This window comes from Micropterus dolomieu, linkage group LG01 (genome assembly GCF_021292245.1).
Source record: "Micropterus dolomieu isolate WLL.071019.BEF.003 ecotype Adirondacks linkage group LG01, ASM2129224v1, whole genome shotgun sequence".
Classification (NCBI taxonomy): Eukaryota; Metazoa; Chordata; class Actinopteri; order Centrarchiformes; family Centrarchidae; genus Micropterus; species Micropterus dolomieu.
The window spans coordinates 54,858,101-54,881,057 of NC_060150.1; the positions used below are offsets into that span (position 1 = coordinate 54,858,101).

Consider the following 22,957-nt stretch of genomic DNA (forward strand, 5'->3'; position numbering starts at 1 on the left):
TGAAATGTTGTTATCACCAGATGCTCCAAAGCTTCCCTCTGTGTCAGTGAGTCCCTCTGCTGAGATAGTGGAGGGCAGTTCAGTGACTCTGACCTGCAGCAGTGATGCTAACCCAGCAGCTAAATACACCTGGTACAAGGAGAATGAAGACTCACCAAAAGCATCAGGACAGAACTTCACCATCACTGACTTCAGAGCTGAACACAGTGGGAATTATTACTGTGAAGTCCAGAACAGAAGAGGACGTCATAACTCCACCTTACATCTGACTGTTGTAGGGAGTAAGTTATGTGCATTCACCTAAACCCACCTCTTTATTAGACATTTTATTACAGAAATCTTATAGGTGGTGGCAGAAGTCCCTCACATTTCACTGACACTTAACCAAAGTCAAACTTTCTAAACATACAGTAACTCCTTTTAATAAAACACATGTACTTTTATAGGTTATGACCTTTAACAGGTTGGTGACAATCACACACATCAATGGGGGGGGGGGGGACTGGGATTTTGGAATGATGTATATGGATATTTGCTGTAATTGCTTTGATTATCCAGGTGCAAGGAATTCAGCAATTATAGGAACAATCTCTGCCATTCTTCTGGCTGTCATACTCCTGGCTGTCTTTCTATGGATTAGGTGAGCAATTATGTGTCGCTAATTCATTAATGCATCTAAAATTGTATCATCAGTTCTCTTGACACATTAGTTAATCCATTCAAATCTCATTCTCCTATCTAGACGAAATAAATCCTTTACACAACAGGCACAGGGTGGAGCGAGACACGACAACACAGGACAGGTGAGAACTTAACCTTTGTTGTATCTAGCTAATGCCCAGATTTTGAGAAGCCTCTTATGCTGGCCAAATTTAAGGAAAATTGTAATTCTCATAAATTGACTTTTTCCTTTGGAAAGTAGTTCAAATGAAAACTTTGCTGTGGGGACTATCCTTCATAATGGCACAGTGTTTCTGAAGAGACACAATGTTGTCGGGTTTTTTAAAATAAAATGTTTTCAATCACAATTAAAATTAAATTCAGCTCAATTGCATCGGCATGTTGTTGGAAATCTGATTTTAGAAATTTCTATTGCCTGGCTGATACCACTACTAAGCTTTAGTAATAGTAATGCTGGTGGATAGACTCTTCAGGCAAAGAAAAGTGACTTTAAAATCTCTCACTTTATTATAAATGACTTTAATATTATTTATAAATATATGTAATTATTTCTGCTGGTACAGAATGAATGCAGCCCCCACTTGCACCTTACTCTGCCACTATATATGTTTGTTAAAAATATCCACTGGGCAGGTTTGTCAAGGTTATCACATACAGTCTTATGATGGATTTACAGGCCCAAATCAGTATTTGCACATATAAGCTGTTTGTTAAAGCAGGTTATTATGACCTATATTTACATTTATTGTGGCTGTGAGCTCTAGTGGCCGTTTGACTGTAGCAAAGGAGTAAGTCAGGTGATGTACTATAAAGAGTGAGAAAGTCCGCATAAAGAGGTGGACAGGGAGGTTGGTTGGGTGAATGAATAGATGGGTTAAACCCAGGACTTTCACACAGGACAGTGGTGTTTGAGTCCCATGTGGAACCAAGTAAATGTTGAGTCTTTTGAAGTTTTAAGTTAAACAGTTAGTTAAGTCATGTAATTTACTTACTTATGTTACATACTTACTTTCAGGGCTTGACATTAACACCAACCCGCCAAATGCGGGTGGATTTCAGCCGTGGCGGGTAACACAGTCATTCCCACAAGCCACATTGGCTAGTGAGCAAAAAAGTTAATGTCACTGTCTGCTTACTTTAACCCAAACCACAATGTTTTCCTAAACAAGGACAGACTGGGAGTAAAAAATGGCCCTGGACTTTGATCCAGACTGGCTCACCAGAACAGTCCACTGTATACTCCACCACGGCCGCCCTGCTAATGCACACACAGGACCAGCCTCTAATAAACCAACTAGCAGCATGACAGCCACGGATCACTATGGCGGTATGCCACTACTTTAAAAAGGCGTGGCTGTAACCAGTTTTGAGGTCACCGAGGTCCGGACCTTTGTAATTATATTTAGTCTATAGCCTATTAATAAAACATATTCGAATAAAAACCATCGATAACAAGCTGAACTTAAATAAAGGCTTTAGGACCATGTGAATGCAGAAGATTAGGCAAGGCCTCATATTAGTGGTGTGACCAAAACACTTAGTCCACATGAGAATAAACATATCTAGGGTTCCTCCCCCAGAAGATTTTGAGCCTTTATTTATATGAAGGGAAACAAAACGCATGTGGCCGGTGACAAATCAGAATGTAAAAATATTATCGAATATAATGCTGTAATCAGTTGCTTGTTTTTTTAGCCTAAGTTAATTTTGTTGGACAAGGCAGATCTGTTTCTTCTATATTTACATTGCATTCCATGCTTTTCTATTGTGCAAGTAGCTCTCATAGAATTTGCATTAGTTATTTAACATTTTTCCTTGCAAGCAAATTTTCAGAAAACTTTTAGGGAATGATTTCAAAAAGTGTTGAGGACATGTCCGCAGTGTAAATGACACACATGTGATTACACCGTCGCAACCCTCATTTCAAGTTGAAAAACTGTTTCCCCAACAATGGTCAGAGCCCTGACCTGGGCAAACACATGAAGCACATGACAACATTGTGCGAGCATTAACTGAGAGCACCACTGTTTGCAGGCAGAGTTTAAATAAATATGTTTAGCGAATTTCAGGGTGGGTGAAACAGGGTGAAGCGTCTCCCCATACAGAAAGACGCTGTGCGCATTTACGCACGAGCCACAGCAGCATAACGTCCTATTTAAATCTCCCGACAAGCCGACAGGATCATCAGGATCTAATGTTAAATAATATGCTGGGTTCTTCTACCTATCCAAAAGGACAGTGTTTGGAGTAAAGCAGCCGTCTTCCTGATCCACCCTGAGCTCCATCAGAGCATCTAAACATTTCAGACGCTAGAAGTTGAATTCTGTTTCCTCTGGCTGACCTGTCAAGTTTTAAAATTTTTGTTTTGTTTTGCTGCATAAATGTCCCATGATATTAACTGTGACATTGACAGAGAGAGAGAGAGAGAGAGAGAGAGAGAGAGAGAGAGAGAGAGTGTGTGCTGGGAACACTGTATTGTTTAGCTGCACTATCTTCGCTGTCCTCTCTGTTTAATCTTTCATCCCTGAACAGGGCTGTGGCATCTTCATCTTCCCGATCTTAGCGTCTGTGTCCCTGGTACTACAGAACGAGTCTGTTACTTTTTTACATTTACTTGCATGTCAGTTAAACTTTGCTTTTCCATTTTCTGTTGTAGCTGGTGTTCCAGCTGTCAGTGTAACCAAGTACTTTTGTTGCCTAAACCTAACCAAACTACAACAATTTTCAAAAAACACCATATTTTTCTCATACTGCACGTTGCTGCAGCTCCTCTTTTCACCCTGTGTGTTGTACGCTCCGCTCTTGAGCTACAGAGTGATGCATCTTACTTGTACAAAATCTTTGTTGGGAGTTGCACATGTGTGAACACTGTTCCCAGGTAAGGACTACTAGCCAATCAGAAGCAGAGAAGGGCGGGTCGTAAGAAACAAGGTAGTGTGATCCAAATCAAAGCTGCTTCAGACTGCGACCGTAACCTAGCAGATAGTATAAGTTATTCACAACCACACAACATCATTGTTCCACATCTTACCATCAGGACTAAATGTTGAACTGTTGCCGGTGTTCTGATGATCTATGCTGCCTTGCCGAAAAATAATACCATAGCGCAACTCGATAGACTCGACTCTACTCGGCCCTGCTCTGTTTTCCATTGCAGATAGTACCCAGTAGCTTGTCGTATAGCGACGCCACACACAACTGCCGCAACATAATGTTCATTGCGACACACACACCAGCGATCCACACAGCTTTCTCTTTTTTAAGTTAAAACGTTTCAACATTACTCAGAATGTAAAGACATATAAGCGGTATGAAAACCTTCCAGCTGTGTTTTCCTCTGCCGTTGTTGCTGCAGCGGTCTGAGTGACGGCGGGAGCAGAGGGCTCTGTGAGCGGGCGGCTGGCCGGCCTCACATGCTCCTCCCGTGGGTTGGCGCAGGCTTCCCCCGCAGCCACTTGCGGAGCTCCTCAACTCCGAAAATATTCAAGCACATTTTTGTTCCGCCATCACTTCTCATAAAACTGTCAATATCCGAAATCTACACAGCTGATTTCACCTCAAAACTTCTCAGAAGTGGATTTAGTGATGAAATTCCTTACGAAAACTATAAAATATAAAACTTTCTGTTGCTGGCCTCTGTCTGGTGCAGCAACGATGATGCAGTTAATAGTGAATATTCTCTCTGACCAATCAGCAGTCTGTCGTGTTTTAACGTTACATTTTAGTATCCCTCAGCTCGCTTGGAACCTGGAAGCAGGTACAGGTACAACTTTTCTACAATGGAAAACCAAACAAAGGCGAGTCGAGCCAAAGGGCCTCCGCTCAGACTAGCTTGGTTTGAGGGCGTGCCTGACCCCGCTAGCTGCTTGGCAAGCTTTATGACGCGTTTTCATTGTGACGTCACAAGTAAAGGAAGTGAAGGGCTGGACTACAAACGAGCTGTTTTCAGGCAGTGCAGAGCAGAGCTTTCTGTGGGAGATGGGAACTCCCTTTGGGCTGGACTTTTTCAGCCTTTGCAAACCTGTTACATGTACAAATAAGATGTACAACTCAATAAAGGAGAGGGAAAAAGCCAAAAAGCAGAATACCACCTCTTTAACATCACGTAGTTAATGTCTGTCACTGGACTGGTAGGGGAAACACTGGAAAATGTGTCATTTTAGGAGGCAATGACAAACAACCTATTTTTGTCGTTTAGGTATTAGGACATGTTGCAACAAACAGCTGGGGTTATGAAATGGAAAACATTTTTATGAATACACTATAGGTCAGACATGTACAGTGTGGTATGGGTATGTGGAAGCATATAGAGCAGGTAGGTGTATGTACAGTACAGTCACAGTGGTAAGTTTGAGCCAGCAGCCAGAGACAGGTAAAGACAGAGCTAGTGCTAATGTAGACCTCTGCTGATGACAAGTAGAGATTGGCACAGTAAAAACACTAACCTACAGCTGCTTAGCTCAGTAAAAAAGTCTCTCACAACCTGGTTTGTAATAAATTGTAAAGAGAAGGAAAAAAACTGCGCACCAGTGCAATAAACATGTAGATTAGCTAGCGTTATGTTTGTTTCACCAGCAAAACATGGGTCCAGTGTATGACAGCCCTTCAGATGCAGCACAGAGACAAGCAGCAGAACAGCAGGATGACCTTAACTACGCCAGCATCTGCTTCTCTCAGAACCATGAAGATGCTCTCTACTCCAACATCAGGCCAGCTCAGCCCCACAGACCAAGAGAGGAAGAGGACGAGGAGGATAGTGTTGATTACACCACTGTCAAACATGACAGTGCCCCGGGGTGAGCATTTTAATGTGAACATTTTAATCACCATATAAAAACATAAACATTGGATTTGAATCTAACTGTGAATTCTTTATTTTCACTTTCACAAAACAAGATGTCAAGAAGAGGGGGAGGACTCATTTGCACTGTACAGCACAGTCAACAAAAACAATGTGAATGCAACATGAATCTCTGGTCTGTTGGATAAATGTAGATTTTTTACACACCTTATTTAAGAAACCAAACAAGCATAGTTTTCACAACTCACATATCTTGTTATTTTTGATTGTTGTCTCAATGCTGCACTTTGCTGTGTCTGTCCTAAGGAATACACAGGATTCCTAACCTCAGTGTTGCCACCTTCTTAACTACATCCACATTATACGTTTTCGTTTTAAAACGCAGACTTTTTGCTACGTCTGCACCTCCCGTCCAGAGTAAAATGGTCAAGGAGATCATTTTCATTTTCAAACTTTTTATAATAAAAATAAAATAACTTTGGTCCCAACACTGACCCCTGGGGTACACCACAAGCCATGCCCAGACATTCAGATGAATAATCTCCCATCTTCACAAATTGTTGTATGTCTCTCAGATAACTACTTACCCAGTTTAGAATTACCCCCCTGATCGTTCCAGTTTACTGATTAAGATTTCATGATTTATTGTATCAAATGCTTTTTGAGATCAATGAATACCCCAACTGCATATTTCTATTTGTCTGTGGAGTTTGTGATTTCTTCAATGAGTTCTGTTATGAACTCAGATCCATATTGGCTATCAGTGAGTAGTTTGTTTTTATCAATGAATTTCTCTGATCTGTTGTTAAATTATTTTTCAAAAATTTTGAAAATTGTGGCAGTAGAGAGACAGACCTGTAATTTGTAAAGTGGTGTTTATTTCCAGTTTTGTATAGAGGAATGACTTTTGCTATTTTCATTTTTGTTGGAAATTGACCGGTTAGAAATGATAAATTGCAGATGTTCGTTAGTAGTTTGGCGATCCCCTGTATTACTGTTTGTATAATTTTTATGTCTATTCCATTGTGATCAGTGGATGGTTTGTTTTTAAATTCTTTAACAATATCTATTATTTCTTTTTCATCTACTGCTGTCAGAAATGTTGAACTGGGAATTCTTTCTATTAGATTATTATATCTAATTTCTAATGTTTGTGGAACCGGGATTTTTTCAGCTAAGTTTGGTCACACATTTGCAAAAAATTTACAATTAACCACACCCTCCATGTTATTAATATTTTTATCATTATCAATGAAGTAATGGGGATAAGTAGCCTGTCTACTATTATTTTTAATAATATTATTTAAAATGTTCCACATACCTTTAATATTGTTTTTATTATTATCTAATAGTTTTGTGTAGTATTCTTGCTTACAAGTTCTCATAATATATATAATAAATATAATTTATTGTTATATTTCTTATATTTGTTTTCGGTATAGTTTTTTCGGTATAGTTCTGTGTTTTATAAATTCTCTGTAAAGTGTATTTTTCTTTTCATAGGTGTTTTGTAATCCTTTGGAAATCCACAGTCTATCATTTTGTTTTTCTTTTCTTCTTTTAATTGGACAATTTTTACAAATTCTTCATATGCTTTGTCAACATCTTTTTCATTGTCTATAAACTCCCAGTCTTGTGCTAGCAGATCAACTTTTAATGCCTCCATTGTTTCTTCTGTCCTCACCCTTTTGGAAATTGGTTTATTACCATGTCTGTTTTGTATTGTTATGTATGATATTTGTAAATATATTGTCTATTAGTGTTGTTTTGCCTCTTTTTTTTTGGAGGAATATCAAATTATTGTTCAAAAAGTAATTTTAAAATGTATTCATATTAGCAGGGTGTGACTCATTTCGACAGGCTTTTGATGTCATTAACAAGCCTCCTTCAATTGCAGCGCAACTGCTGCTGTAAAAAGGATTTGCAGGTAAAAGAATCCAAAGGATAGATAGATATAGATAGTCAATAACCTTACTTGCTAAGGTTAAGGTGAAATATCCCCTGACAGGACGTGTCCTTCAGATTTGGTTTTGGGACTACACTGTGTTCAACTCTGTATTGCTGTTGCCAGTCTCATTTCTAGAACAGTAACTGATCTAGGCATTTACCAACATCCTACATGTTAATAAAATAAAGAGGAAGGAAGGTGGGCGGGCTGTTTGTTAACAACCAGATCTCTGTCCTCTGCTTACTGGCCACAGGGTAAAGTAACCTTCCCAGACCACATCTTTATTTGTTCTTAGTTATTAATGTTACTGGTTTATTTCATGTGACCATTATTCACCTGTTGATGTTTTATCATCTCTGAAGCCACGCAGCAAGAGGAGCAGCTATGAGTTTAACAGCAGCAGCCAGTGGATTTGTTGTCTTCTTCCTCTGTGTGCCAGGTAAATCTACATTTACATTATGGGTAATTTGCAACTTTATTTGAATCACCTTCTTATGAGTTTAAGAAAGAAAAATAACCCAATGTTCATTCTGTTTCTTTAAGAACAGATATCTTGAGTGTCTGTGTTTATAGTCTTCAAGTTTTTATACATGCGTATCTCTGTATTATTTTACCTGCACTTTGTAAAGTTTTGTAGATTTTAAGGGTAAGGATGAAAGACCGTTGACATTTACCAACATCCTACATGTTATATGTGTTGTCATACCAACTAATACCAGGCTACCAACTAATTTTCCAGAAAACTGGCAAAAGAAAATGCAAACTATTCGGCATCGATGCAAATTAATATGTCAGACAGCGAACATTTCATTCCCCGTTTACTGTGAAATGCAAATTATTTCTCAATTCATCCATCAGCACCAAACCAGTTCAGCCAGTATGCTCTGCAGATTCAACAATAATTTGACCATTTATTATGTTCTTATGAACTTTGCCAACCTTGTTCTGTATTTCTCTGCAGTTTGCTATTCCCCTAACAACAACCTGACTAAAAAGTAAACGCAGAGGGGGAAAAAAAAAACAAGCACAACAACAATTCATTGTCTGTAATATTTGTCCAGTAGTGAATTAAGGTTCACAGGTCCAATACAATCCTGTTCCTTTGCTGAATCTTCAGACTGTTTGTTGTGCTGCCCTAGTGCACATGTGGATTAACTGTAGACAGCATGTGTACATTTCACACTGTTGTGCTGTAAATCCAAACCATGTTTAACTTGTTGTTAACTGTGGCATCATGTCAGGAGTTATGCTAGAACCCAGATGCAGGATTCATGACACATCATGCAAAAAACCATAAAGGTCTATTGCCCTTTTCAGCAGTACTTGCTTGAAAAAGGACGTAAACATCCAAATAACCACAAACAAATATGATGCTGCACATGGAGCTGATTATTAATGGTCTGTCCTATTTGAGAAGAACACATTTTTCTCATGTGTTTATTAGGGCAGACAGTCGAAGATTAGATGCTTCGATGGGTGGAGCCTGATTCGACTGTTGAAGCTTTGTTGCGAAACAAGGATCATGCCATTTTCGCGATATGGGGGTGCTCAACGTCTGATTTTACATAGAACTACCAGTTTTCTCCCAATAAGTTAATATAGTGCTGATTACAATATAAATTTCAATATATAATGCTGTAGATAAAAAAAAATTGAAAAAAGAAAGCTTTTAATAAATGTCTTTAAAGTGCGTGAATAAATCCAGAATTGTAAACCTAACCCTAAAGTGCGCATATGTAAGCAAAGCGTCTATGTGTGTGTGAATGTGTAGTGGCAGAAGAGGAACTTGCTGTATAGACGAAGCCTTAACCCTACCGTTGTTGTGCAGAGTTGTCCACACCTTGTGGGACGTTCGGATTATGTATCACCATTGATGAACCACGCAAAGAATATTACATAATTTTTAAATAGTACTTGAAATGGACCCGCAAGGAACCGTGACTGGCATGCAGCTGTCGGCCGCACTGCATGCATACAACACTCTGCACAAGACTGGTGAATGGCAGGCGACTCAGTTTAGCTGGAAATATACAGTGTAAATTACAGTGACTATAGACTACAGCTCTGCAGCTTATCAAGATTAAAGCAGTACATGATTCAACCATCAGTCGACTATAGGCAAGACTTCACAATTCTGATTTGACTATGTAAATCCTTAGTTGGGTACAGCCTTAGTGTTCAATTTTGAGGGGCCAGAGTGTTTTATCATTTAAATTTAATTAACTAACGTGAAAAAAAATTAGTTAAAGCCTTTTGAGTCTCCAGAGGGAGATGTGTGAAATCTGATAAATTGCCTCGAGTTATGTCGCTTGAGTAGGATGGAGCTGAAGACTACAAGTCTGAAAATGAAAATACTCTGTGGGTGTGGAGTTACCTGCCCTTTGTAACCTGCTCTTCATCTTTATTGCAGCTCAAGGCTACATTAGCCGCTACTAGATAACTGTTGCAAAAAAAATAAAAAATACAGCCAGACGTGACTGCTTTTACAGTCAGCCAGAGTCAGTATTCAATCGAGGGAAATGTAAAGGGCTGCAGCCGTAGCGCTATCAACCGAGTATAATTAGACCATCCTGGTGACAGTAAGACACACTCACTCCAAATCACTGAGTTTAGATATCGATCCTTTTATATGAGTATCGATCCTAGAGCAGGAAACGTTGGTATCAGAAATATTATTTTATTGGGCTGACCCCAAATAGTCGAAGATTCGATGCTTCAATGGGCGGAGCGTGATTCGATTGTCAATCTCACAGTGGAAGCTTTGCAGCGAAACAAGGATCATGCCATCTGTTCTGATTCTGATTTTACATAGAACTGCCAGTTTTCTCCCAGCAAGTTAATATACAGCCTATTAAAATACACATTTCAACGTTTAATGCTGTAAATAAACATGTAAAAAGAATAAAACTTTCAATAAATGTTTTTAAAAGTGCGTAAATAAATCCAAAATTGTAACCCTAACCCTGGGTCATCAGTGCACATGTGTAGGTGTGTGTGGTGGCGGAAGAGGAGCACTTGCAGACTGAGAGAGAGACTGAGCCCCGGCTTCACTAGAGTTGTCCGCACCTCGACTTTTGGATAATTTATCACCATTGATGAACCACACAAAGAATATTTTATCATTTTTAAATAGCCTGCTACTTGAAATAGACCTGTGAGGAACCCCGAAGTGCATGTAGATGTCGACAGCACCGCATGCACGCTAAACTCTGCACAAGACTGGTGAATGACAGGCGAGACAGAGAAAGAGAGAGAGAGAGAGAAAATGGTCTTCAAAAAGCCCCAGTTTAGCTGGAAATTTACAGTGTAAGTTGAACAAATAGAGACTGCAGCTCTGCAGCTTCTCAAGATTAAAGCGGAGCTACGTGTGTAAAAAAGTCCAGATAGGTGCTGGAAGGTGTGCCCAAAAGTGGCTCAGACTAAGCATTATTACATTACCTTATTCTTGGACATTCACTCTCCCAAAATGTGTCCAGTGGTCACATATTGAACCTATATCGAACGTCCACAATTAAGTCGATGTTGGTTTGACCTAATGGTTTTGATACAGACATGATGTTTACGTTTTACATTTTTGATGTATGTTGGCTAGAGCTGCTCTACGGCTCCACCACTGAGCAAAGTGTTTGAAGATGTATGGGATGAGAAAAAAGCTTAAGTTGATTTGGGAAATGTCATTTAGCCGGTTTACATAATGAAGCATTTTCATACAATATCCAACACTGTTGTCTGTGGTTATGTATCTGATTTTTGTTTCTGATGTGCTCTGTGTTACAGTGGTACAGAGTCAGTATGACTGGGGAGTGACTTACACTTCTACTGAGATCTGTGCCTTCAAAGGATCAACTGTGGAAATAAACTGCACCTACACATACCCATCAATATATAAAAGTGTTGTTCTCGTAGTTCAGAAAACATTCTGGTTTACGAAAGATATTAACAATGTTTATGTGGATCTGAGATCGGACCCGGAGTATTCAGGTCGCGTGACATATATCTGTGATAAGAACCGCTGCACTCTGAGAATCACAGACCTGAGAGAGAGCGACTCAGCTGAGTACAAGTTCAGGTTCATAACAAACCAAGAACGTGGGAAATATACTGGTTCACCTGGAGTCACTCTGTCTGTCACAGGTAACATTAAGGTTTCTTAATTTAGTTTGAAATGTTAAGCATTAGAAACACCACTGCTTATATGTAGTTACAGCAGTGCATAAGTACTTGCTCACAATCACAATATTAACATGTGGATTTTAAGTATGTTTAACATGTTCACCATCTTAGTTTAGTGTGTTAACATTCTAACATTTGCTAATTAGCATTAAACACAATGTACAGCTCAGGCTAAGAGTTGTAATAAATTGTGGAAATTTTTGGAGTATTTGACTCATTTTGACCTGGTGATGGTGGAAGTTAATTTCATTCCAAGTAGGACATGAATGTCTGTACCATATTTCATAGAAGTCCTTTAAAGTGAGACATTTGGCTTGAAACTAAAAATGTGAACCTCACAGTGACGCTAGATGAAAAGTCAGGGAATAACTAAAGTCAAAAGATATCATCCAATAAGGAACATTCATGTTTGTGCAATGTTTCATGAAAATCCATCCAATACTTGTTGAGACCATCCCTATACAAGTTATATTAATGAATTAGTAATGAAGAAGAACTTTTGATTTTGATTACATGATATTCAGTACTTGGATAATCAATCAAAAGTTTAAGTAATGCAATTTTTTTCCCCACTGTGTTTACTGTGTTTGGATGTGTGTTTTTTAGTAACCAGTGACTTTGTGTACTTCCTAACATGTCCAGCTCTCCAGATGCAGGTGACCAGAATAACAGTCAATCAGTCTTACACCAAGGCAGAGCTGAAGTGTGACAGTAGCTGCAGTCCAGATAGTGCACTCTCTTACGTGTGGTTCAAAAATGGACAGAAAGTTCCTGAAGAAACTTCTTCTTATATAGGCCAGTTGTATCCTGGAGACAATATCTCCTGTGCTTTGAAAGGACACGAGGGATTCCGTTCTCCTCCACTGTGTGAGTTCACTTCATTGTCATAAACAAAATGTCAAATGTTTACCCATGGTAACAATTTGGATGACCAAGAGGGAATCAACATCCACTACCTTGTTTGTTTAATATTTGATTATTGTGTTTTATCAGTTGTTCAAACTTTATGCAAACTATTGGCTGTATGAACTTTCACTGTGAAGATGCTAAACCTATTTTACCTCCAGATGCTCCAAAGCTTCCCTCTGTGTCAGTGAGTCCCTCTGCTGAGATAGTGGAGGGCAGTTCAGTGACTCTTACCTGCAGCAGTGATGCTAACCCAGCAGCTAAATACACCTGGTACAAGACAAATCTTAATTCAGAAAAACTTCTCAGCAAAGAACCAAAACTTGTCTTCAGCTCCATCCAGTCCTCTGACTCTGGAGAGTATTACTGTGCAGCTGAGAACCAGCTTGGGAGGAGGACATCTGAATACATCATTGATGTGAAATGTGAATAAAACAGCTTATTTTATTTAAATTTGTCAGGCAGTTTTTTCCTGTGCTCTTCTTCTTCTATCCCCTTACAATTATCTTGTAATTCTTTTTTGTTAACTCTCACTTTCCCTATATATTGATGTGAGATGTGCTATTAGCTCTTAGTAGTATTTATTGCTGCTCTTACTAGTATGTATTGTCAGTTGTAGATCTTGTGCTGTATTTCATGCTTTCTGAGAAACAACATACAAGCATCAATGCTTGTATGTTGTTTCTTAAATGTAAGTCGCTTGGATAAGAGCGTCTGCTAAACGAATAAAAGTAAATGTAAAATGTTACCACATTTCTTCCAGATGCTCCAAAGCTTCCCTCTGTGTCAGTGAGTCCCTCTGCTGAGATAGTGGAGGGCAGTTCAGTGACTCTGACCTGCAGCAGTGATGCTAACCCAGCAGCTAAATACACCTGGTACAAGGAGAACCAAAGACTGATTCAAGGACCACAAGGCATTTATCGTTTCACCTCCATCACCTCTGGGGACAAAGGAATCTACTACTGCAAGTCTGAGAATAAATACGGACAGATCAACACTTCAACTGAATTTATAGATGTCCAGTGTAAGTCATGTGATTGACAAGTTTATTGTAACGACACAAAAGTCTGCCTGTATCATGCATGCAAACATGAATCAAATGTATTCGTCTATTGTCCTCCAGATGCTCCAAAGCTTCCCTCTGTGTCAGTGAGTCCCTCTGCTGAGATAGTGGAGGGCAGTTCAGTGACTCTGACCTGCAGCAGTGATGCTAACCCAGCAGCTAATTATACCTGGTACAAGGAGAATGAAGACTCACCAAAAGCATCAGGACAGAACTTCACCATCACACACTTTATAGCTGAATACAATGGGAATTATTACTGCGAAGCCCAGAACAGAAGAGGACGTCTTAAGTTCACCTTATATCTAGCTGTTAAGGCTGGTAAGTTTTTCCATTGCATCTGATGCTTGTAGTCTGCAGCCCCACATTCTTTATAATACTTTTTTTCACTTAGTAGAAAAGTAGACATGTAAAAGGATGGGTGTCTGTATCTGCGTTAAGAAAAAACATATTTATTGTAAGGATTTTAAGTAGTAAGTACTCTTCAGCTCAAACACCCAGTAACACCCCAATTAACTACAGTGTTTTCATTTGATTCCATTTTCCAGAACAATGGATATTAATAGCTGCTGGAACAATCCCTGCTATTTTAATTCTCGTACTACTCATAGTCATCTCTGTCATCCTCTGGATTAGGTGAGCATCAATCATTGTTTAGTCAAATATTGAACAATAATCAGTCATTTTGAGAAGTAAATTCTACAATTAATTCATTTGTCAATTTATTTTTTGCATTCGTTCTCCCAACCAGGAAAGACAGGACCACTAAGCAACCGCCTGAGCCTAAAGACAAACCAGACGGAAATCCACAGGTGAGTGAGATCAGCACAAAATATGGTTCCACATTTAACACAGCAATGGAAAGTGAAGTAATTACAGTAATACCCCAAGGACAGATACGATATCAACAACTAGACAGGAGAAACTATCAGCACTTGCTTTTCATAGTTCTGATTCATTCTTCTTCTTATGCAAGCTAAAACTTTTCAACCTCATCTTTAAAGAGTGACAGCAGGGAGAAAACATCACTGAGTTTCTAAGAAAGCTGATTGACAATTGTATTTAATTTAAGATCTACCAAAGTGTAACATTTCTTGTCCTAAAAATCCTCTCCACTAGTGTTTTAAGTTAGTGTCAGCCACACAAATATACAAGTAATCTTATTTGTCTAATGTCTATAGAAACAACCAGCAGAGGATAACGTTCATTATGCCAGCGTCCACTTCTCTAAGAAACAGGCAGATCCCCTCTACTCCAATATCACACCAGCTCAGCCCCAAAGACAAGAGGTTGAAGAGGAGGCGGACAGTGTGGTGTACACAACTGTCAAATATAACAGTGACAATACTGCCCCGAAGTGAGCAGCTCTTCATCCAGGAACATCATCGTCATTATCAGTGTTGTGGCCTTTTCTTTGGTGCCTTTTGATTAAAAAATCAGAATTGAAAAGGGTTTTATCAAGTGGTTCCTGCTGCTGTATTCTGCCCCACAGAAAATAATTTGGGTCAGTAGTCACATAGATCTTAACCTTTTGCCACTGAGAGAATGACATGCAGGAGTGCCCTATGTCACTACTTCTGTTTGTGATTAGCTTTGAGCAGTTGTTACACATACAGTAGTGTCACACTGGGATTAATGCTGTTTTCTTGTACAAGTGGCCAACAGATAATATAAAACACCTGGACAACATCATGTCTCAGATACATTTTGCAAATTAAAATATACCATAAATTATTTGATTTCTGAACCCTAACAGTAAAGCTCAGCTTCCTTTTATACACTGTTGAGTAGAATAAGTGTTGAATGTGTGGCCTAGGCCCCTCTTTCAAACTTAGCTTGTCAATTAACGGTAATGACAGTTTGGTTTACAGATAGAACAGATACAAGATGATTAAATGGTTGTCATGATTTATCCACTAACCTTCTGTCTATACTGGTCATAATGTGATCCCTTGCCACCAATATTCAAGATAAAGGACAAAACCAACAGTCTTCAAAGAGGGATTTAGCTTAGTCATACTGCTGAAGCACCTTATTAGCTTCAGCTGAGCTTTACAATGTATTTTTGCACAGAATGTATTTTGCAGACCATGGATTTTATCCTCGATCTCTAACGCTGGAGTTGGAGTAGGAGAAGATAATTTCACAGCCAGTATGGAGAGAAAGAATGACCACAGTGACTATCAACACACATATGAGAATGAGTGTTGTCATCTTTTTGAGTAGTCTACATTTCTCTCTTTTTGTTTAATATATGTCTTTTAGGTTAATGATCACAACTGGTTTTGTAATGTCCACTGCAATACCATCACAACTTCTGCTACCTTCTATAAACATACACTTTCACATTCTATATACACTCACCTAAAGTATTATTAGGAACACCTGTTCAATTTCTCAGTAATGCAATTATCTAATCAACCAATCACATGGCAGTTGCTTCAATGCATTTAGGGGTGTGGTCCTGGTCAAGACAATCTCCTGAACTCCAAACTGAATGTCAGAATGGGAAAGGGGCTGGTCTGAGTATTTCACAATCTGCTCAGTTACTGGGATTTTCACGCACAACCATTTCTAGGATTTACAAAGAATGGTTTTAAAAGGGAAAAACATCCAGTATGCGGGAGTCCTGTGGGCGAAAATGCCTTGTTGATGCTAGAGGTCAGAGGAGAATGGGCCGACTGATTCAAGCTGATAGAAGAGCAACTTTGACTGAAATAACCACTCGTTACAACCGAGGTATGCAGCAAAGCATTTGTGAAGCCACAACACGCACAACCTTGAGGCGGATGGGCTACAACAGCAGAAGACCCCACCGGGTACCACTCATCTCCAGTAAAAATAGGAAAAAGAGGCTACAATTTGTAAGAGCTCACCAAAATTGGACAGTTGAAGACTGGAAAAATGTTGCCTGGTCTGATGAGTCTCGATTTCTGTTGAGACATTCAGATGGTGATGGAGTCAGAATTTGGCGTAAACAGAATGAGAACATGGATCCATCATGCCTTGTTACCACTGTGCAGGCTGGTGGTGGTGGTGTAATGGTGTGGGGGATGTTTTCTTGGCACACTTTAGGCCCCTTAGTGCCAATTGGGCATGGTTTAAATGCCACGGCCTACCTGAGCATTGTTTCTGACCGTGTCCATCCCTTTATGGCCACCATGTACCCATCCTCTGGAACGGGAGCTTCGTGCCCTGGATGTGCATCCCACAAATCTCCATCAACTGCAAGATGCTATCCTATCAATATGGGCCAACATTTCTAAAGAATGCTTTCAGCACCTTGTTGAATCAATGCCACGTAGAATTAAGGCAGTTCTGAAGGCGAAAGGGGGTCAAACACAGTATTAGTATGGTGTTCCTAATAATCCTTTAGGTGAGTGTACGTCTGATTTTGTTCTTTATGCAATACTGTTGTATTAACATTCATGCAAGCCACATGGCCCAGTGTTAGCAGCTTGTCTGTCTGTTTTGAAAATAGACATATTTCACTAAATATAAATGTAAAACCATATTAAAAAAGGGTGTATTAAAAGAAATGGATTTGTTCTAGTATAAACAAATAACCAATTAACATAGGCCAACATTCTTTGTATAAAATAGTGTGTGTTTTATATGTGTTTAACAGAAAGTGTGAATATTATATAGGCCTAGGTCTGCAAAAGTAAAGTTCCTTTCATTGTCAGTTTGTCTGTATAGTGGACTTAGTTGATTATAGTTATTGAAGTAGTTGATGGTATAAGACCCAGCAAAACCAAAGAGAATGACTATACTTGTAAAAAGCAATTTTATGAAGTTAGAACAGAGAGAGCAGAGGGTGCCTGACATCTAAAATAATTAGAACCATTTAAAAACTCTTAGGTAACATTATTAGCTGTAAAGTAATTATTTTAAGGTAGCCTAAGCTTTTACTTGAGATGCAGTGGGTTAATATGACTTATTTTTCAGTGTTACAATTGCCCCCACACACTGCAACAATTGCCCCCGCCAAGGGGGTCTTGTTCCTATAAGTGAAAATATATCAATTGTATCATTAATTAGTGCACATATATATGTTTCTTGTATCAAAAGATGACTAGTGTATCTCAAGTAGTTTGTGAGTTATTAAGGAAAATGTAAAATATGTTTCTGCTGGCGTTTCACAAAGCAGTTTTTCAGGTGTGCTGTATTTAGTGCAATCTTATGCAGGATGGGCCGATACATACGATTTCCACATACTCGGGACTCAATGAACGAAACAAACCAAGGTTTTTACGCAGTGGCTGCTTTCCCTCCCGACTCTCCATGGTGGAAACCATTAAAACACGCAAAACCCTCATTTAAATACTGCCACCTCCGTTGTGTTTGCTCCTGTTGTCATCTACACAATAATTCTTAGTAAATCACCAATATCAGGTAAATGCAATTGCACGTGCAATATTTTAGAATTCACACACAATTTAGTACTCTTTATTCGAGATGTTAGTAAATCGGGCCCAAAGTGTAGTAGGGGAGACCGGGTAGGATTGTAACATCTCCAATTCCACCAAATAGAGATAAGATAGGAGTTAGGTGATCATTTCAGTATTTACCTGCTTCTTTCCCGATCAAGCATGGTGGTTATCAAGTCTGGAAAGAGGAGTATTCAGAATATATGGGGGGAAAAAATTATTTTGAGGTAAGAAAGTAAAGTTTTTGACCAAGACTATTTTTTGTTTAGTGTCTATACTGTTGCAGATAGAATTGTTTGATTTATATTAGATTGAAATATAGTTTCTTAGGCAACATGTGATGCATTTTTTCCTTTCAGGTTTCAAACCACTATGGTAATACCGCTAGCTAAACATTGGCTGACAGTGGTGGGGTGGCTTGTCTTCTTTAAAAAGTGTTACAACCATCCACGATACATAAAACTAGGTACTTTCTTGATTTTAATATTTTACAGAGTGCCCTTTGCAGTCTGGATCCACCAAACCTGCACTACAGGGTTACCATCATTAATTTGTCAGCATTGTGAACAGTACTCCCCATTCACATGGTGTACACATGTTGCGGTGTGTATTGTCACTGGACCTTTTCCCTACTTGGTCTCCGCCGGTGGAGAGGGTAGAAATGTGTACGGGCAGCTTATGAGAAATATGATATGATAAAATACGAAACGCCAAAGAGTAAAATATAGAAGTGCTGGAATAAGCACTGACTATGACTCTGAATAAGAATATACACACATTAACACACACACACACACACACACACACACACACACCTCTTTTTTGTTAGACCTAAGGATGTACAGAGATGATTAATTACACTTTAGTAGTGTTTATTAAGTATATTTTTAAGTAAGTTTATTCTATAGATAAATTTAGATACACATACTGTACATGCGGGTGAGTCATCAGACAAAGTCTGTTAAGCAGAGTGAAACATTGTTCTTTGATATCACTACCTGTTTTGGAAGCATATCATATAGTGTGGCATCTATTTTTGATTATTTTGTGTGATTGTTACAACTTATCTCGCTATTGGGGTAGGTTGTAACAAGTGAACATTATTGCATTTGACATCAACTCACGAGGTCTGTGATATCCTAGTAGGGGATTGAATTGGTGCCATTTGTAGTGAACAAATGTGGGTACTTTGTATACAAATTTGAAAACTCTAGCAAAACATTCAGTGAGTTATAGTTACTGAAACAAAAAGTCCCCTAAAGTACCTCCAGCTGCTGGCCTTGGTGTCAGCACATGATGTTAAGGCAGACTCCAAACTGAGCCTTACCTACAGGTTGCTTGTGACTTTTTGGAGCCCATACTAATATAGTTCATCTACTTGAACTCATGGTGGTATAAAGGCAGATCTTTTAAGCAATCTGATGTGTCAAATGATGCATCATACATGAGTCACACGTCTGTCCAGCCACAATTAGAGGGGGGACTGGGTACAAGGGGGTCAATTTTCTGCTATTTGATACATATATTCAAAGTCTTGGGTGGTCATTTTAAAACTTCACTAAACCAGTTTTGTAGCTCAGTAATCTCCCAATTTATATTAGGGTGAAAACTGATTCGATTGTAAAGATTTTAATGTCAATTATTTGAGCTGTTGAAAATTACACTCACTTATTCATTTACTTCTATACCAGCTAGACTGCTGCCACCTTTGAAAAAGAGCTAAATATTATCTGCCTCTCCCAGAAATCTTCACTGGCATACATTCACATGAAATGACACCAGAATCAGGGTCAATTACTTGTAGTTGCAGTAACTTCAACACTCATGAAACTGTGAAATTATAGCCAGTACAAACAATAGAGCATTTGTGTGTCATAAAGGTGGCCCAGACGTGAGTCGGGTTCCCAAACACATCAGAACACAAAGAAAAAAAGAGGAAGCTATTCAATGCAAAAAAAGTAAATGAAAATATCAAATTGGTACATTATGTCCACAAATCAGGAACTTGAGGCACTCTTCCTCCAAGAGTGCTAAGCTTAAAATGGGTCACAATACATTATTACACAAGACAAAATAAAAGAAATCAGTACAGTATTATCACAACTGAAAGGCTACTACTGTAATTGTAATAAATCATAGTTTTCTTTTAAATGCCTTAATTTGTGTGAATGTTATAGATTTGAATTTCTTTTTATATTTGTTATTTTCACAACTATAACATACTAAACAAATCTGCAACATGTTCAATGACTGGAAGATTTAAGCTATATGGTTTAGGCGACTTAAAACACTTGGTTTAGGTTACAGACTATTTAACATCTTGATTTTTTTTATCACTGTAGAAAAATAAGAGAAAAATGATTTTACTGCAGAATCTACAACTGACAAATGTCACCAGCTGGGCAAAATTATTATCCAGGTTTATTCATCCTTTTCTATCCAGAGGTTCCAACTTCAGTTCAGAGCCACATTTCTTCAAGATAATATTTAACATATTGAAAAAGGGGTTTTACTGCCAGTGTACCTGCAACTACTCCAAACTAAAGGGGTAAACAGGGACTATTTTATTTTAAAATGGGCAGCATATTCTGTAATACTTCTAGCTATTTATTGTGTTAGATAAGTTTTCAACATTCATCTGCACATACACACACGTTTACTGCAACAGACCTGATTCACATTTTAATATGGAGCAATCCACACATAAAACTTCCTGTGTACATTCCAGACTGTTTTTCTGTGGCACGTCAGAGGTGGATTGCACTGACTGATTAACAGACAGCATGAAATGATTGCAAATGATGAATCAATCTACTCCTACTAGTGAGTTATATCATATATATGTCCATGTAAAAGGACTCCTTGTAAAAGAGACTGTGTCATAGTGGGACTTTCCTGTTAAAAATAAATACAGGTTAAATTATAAAAAGGGTAAACAAGTTAAAATTCTATATTTATTTATGCATATTTTTAATTTAAAAAATGTGAAAATAAAGCTACAAAAGTAAACTTAAATTTCAGTTAGTGATCACAATCAGTGATTGATGGTAAAATGTTTGAGTCCTGATTCAGTATCTGTGATGTTTCACTATCCTCTAGTGGTGAAGCTTAAGTGTGGCACATTCAGGCTTCATCACTCTGAGTGCTCCCTCTACTGCCTGTTTTAAAGGGTCACAACCCAAATTACAAGAAGACATATTTTATGTCTTACTTCCTGGGGCGTTTCCAGGCTCTTGAAACATTGGGGGCTTAGCCCAGCACTGAAATCTTTCATGTTTTAACCCCCCACTCCCCATTGCTGCCTAACCAAAGTACGTCTATAAAGCAACAGTAAATTATATATATAGCCTAAATTTATTATGAATTTTATATTTACTATTGATAATAATTAACACTGATAATATTAACCAGGGGGTCTGGGGGTCCTCCCCCTGAAAAATTTGGGTTTTAAACACTTAAATTCCTGCATTGTGGTGAATTTCTTTGCACCAGTTTATTGAGGAAATGTCTCAGGTGACAATTCAAAATAAGAAGAATATAGTGTAATATAATGCAGTAAGGCTGTCAGGCATTCTGTATTGCTGTCAGATATGTTTCTCTCATTTAATTTAATCCCAGCTGAGCCTGAAGTAGCCTGAAGTCATTCTTAATGTGCATATGGCACCTTTTCACCTCAATGATAAATTAACTTAATTTACCTGAATTCAGTTAAAATTTATTTATATTATGCAATATTAGATAGGGGGCTCTGGGGGTCCTCCCCCAGAAGACACTCAATTTCCTGAATTCTGGAGACATTTTCTACACCAATTTATGGTGGAAATGTCTTTATTTTTATAAAGGGAAGGACAAAATTTAGGTGGCAGGTGACAAATGAGAATATAAAAATATAATAGAATGTAATGCAGTAATCAGTAGCTTATTTTTTTTTTATAGCTTATATCAGTGCTTGAAGTGGGCCAGAACGCCCCGGTACCTCAACATTTTACTCTTTGCCATACCGGGACATTTTCTTGCGTACCGGGACTTCTCCCAAGTTGCCAGTACTCTCCGCTGCTCTCTCCATATCAGGTACTCTGGGCGCTATGTGACGCTCCTGTTCTCTCTGCTTGCTAAACTCTGTTGGCAGAGAGAGAGACGAGGGAGAAGAGAAGCTCAAGGTGCCTCTCAAGTAGCCGTGAGCTGAATGTAGCTCGTCAATGTCACTTGTCGTGAACCGACCAATCACAGCATGGATAAGGCGGGACATTTAAAAGTATTGACAGATACACTCACCTAAAGGATTATTAGGAACACCATACTAATACTGTGTTTGACCCCCTTTCGCCTTCAGAACTGCCTTAATTCTACGTGGCATTGATTCAACAAGGTGCTGAAAGCATTCTTTAGAAATGTTGGCCCATATTGAGAGGATAGCATCTTGCAGTTGATGGAGATTTGTGGGATGCACATCCAGGGCACGAAGCTCCCGTTCCACCACATCCCAAAGATGCTCTATTGGGTTGAGATCTGGTGACTGTGGGGGCCATTTTAGTACAGTGAACTCATTGTCATGTTCAAGAAACCAATTTGAAATGATTGGAGCTTTGTGACATGGTGCATTATCCTGCTTGAAGTAGCCATCAGAGGATGGGTACATGGTGGCCATAAAGGGATGGACACGGTCCGAAACAATGCTCAGGTAGGCCGTGGCATTTAAACCATGCCCAATTGGCACTAAGGGGCCTAAAGTGTGCCAAGAAAACATCCCCTACACCATTACACCACCACCACCAGCCTGCACAGTGGTAACAAGGCATGATGGATCCATGTTCTCATTCTGTTTACGCCAAATTCTGACTCTACCATCTGAATGTCTCAACAGAAATCGAGACTCATCAGACCAGGCAACATTTCTCCAGTCTTCAACTGTCCAATTTTGGTGAGCTCTTGCAAATTGTAGCCTCTTTTTCCTA

The 22,957-nt window shown here is 38.8% G+C and overlaps 1 protein-coding gene and 1 long non-coding RNA gene across 2 annotated transcripts in view; both read left to right on the plus strand.

Moving 5' to 3' along the window:
• LOC123958076 (hemicentin-1-like) overlaps window positions 1-22,957 on the plus strand; it is a 57,963-nt gene that overhangs the window by 19,952 nt on the left and 15,054 nt on the right. The window contains exons 10-11 of the mRNA XM_046031310.1: window positions 12,671-12,934; window positions 13,273-13,533. Of these exons, the coding sequence (XP_045887266.1) occupies window positions 12,671-12,934; window positions 13,273-13,533 (525 nt within the window). The remainder of the gene's footprint in view (window positions 1-12,670; window positions 12,935-13,272; window positions 13,534-22,957) is intronic.
• Window positions 187-6,764, plus strand: LOC123970273. Its single transcript, XR_006824908.1, has 5 exons — window positions 187-281; window positions 559-640; window positions 743-803; window positions 5,257-5,477; window positions 5,578-6,764. It is a non-coding gene; the product is annotated as an uncharacterized LOC123970273 (long non-coding RNA).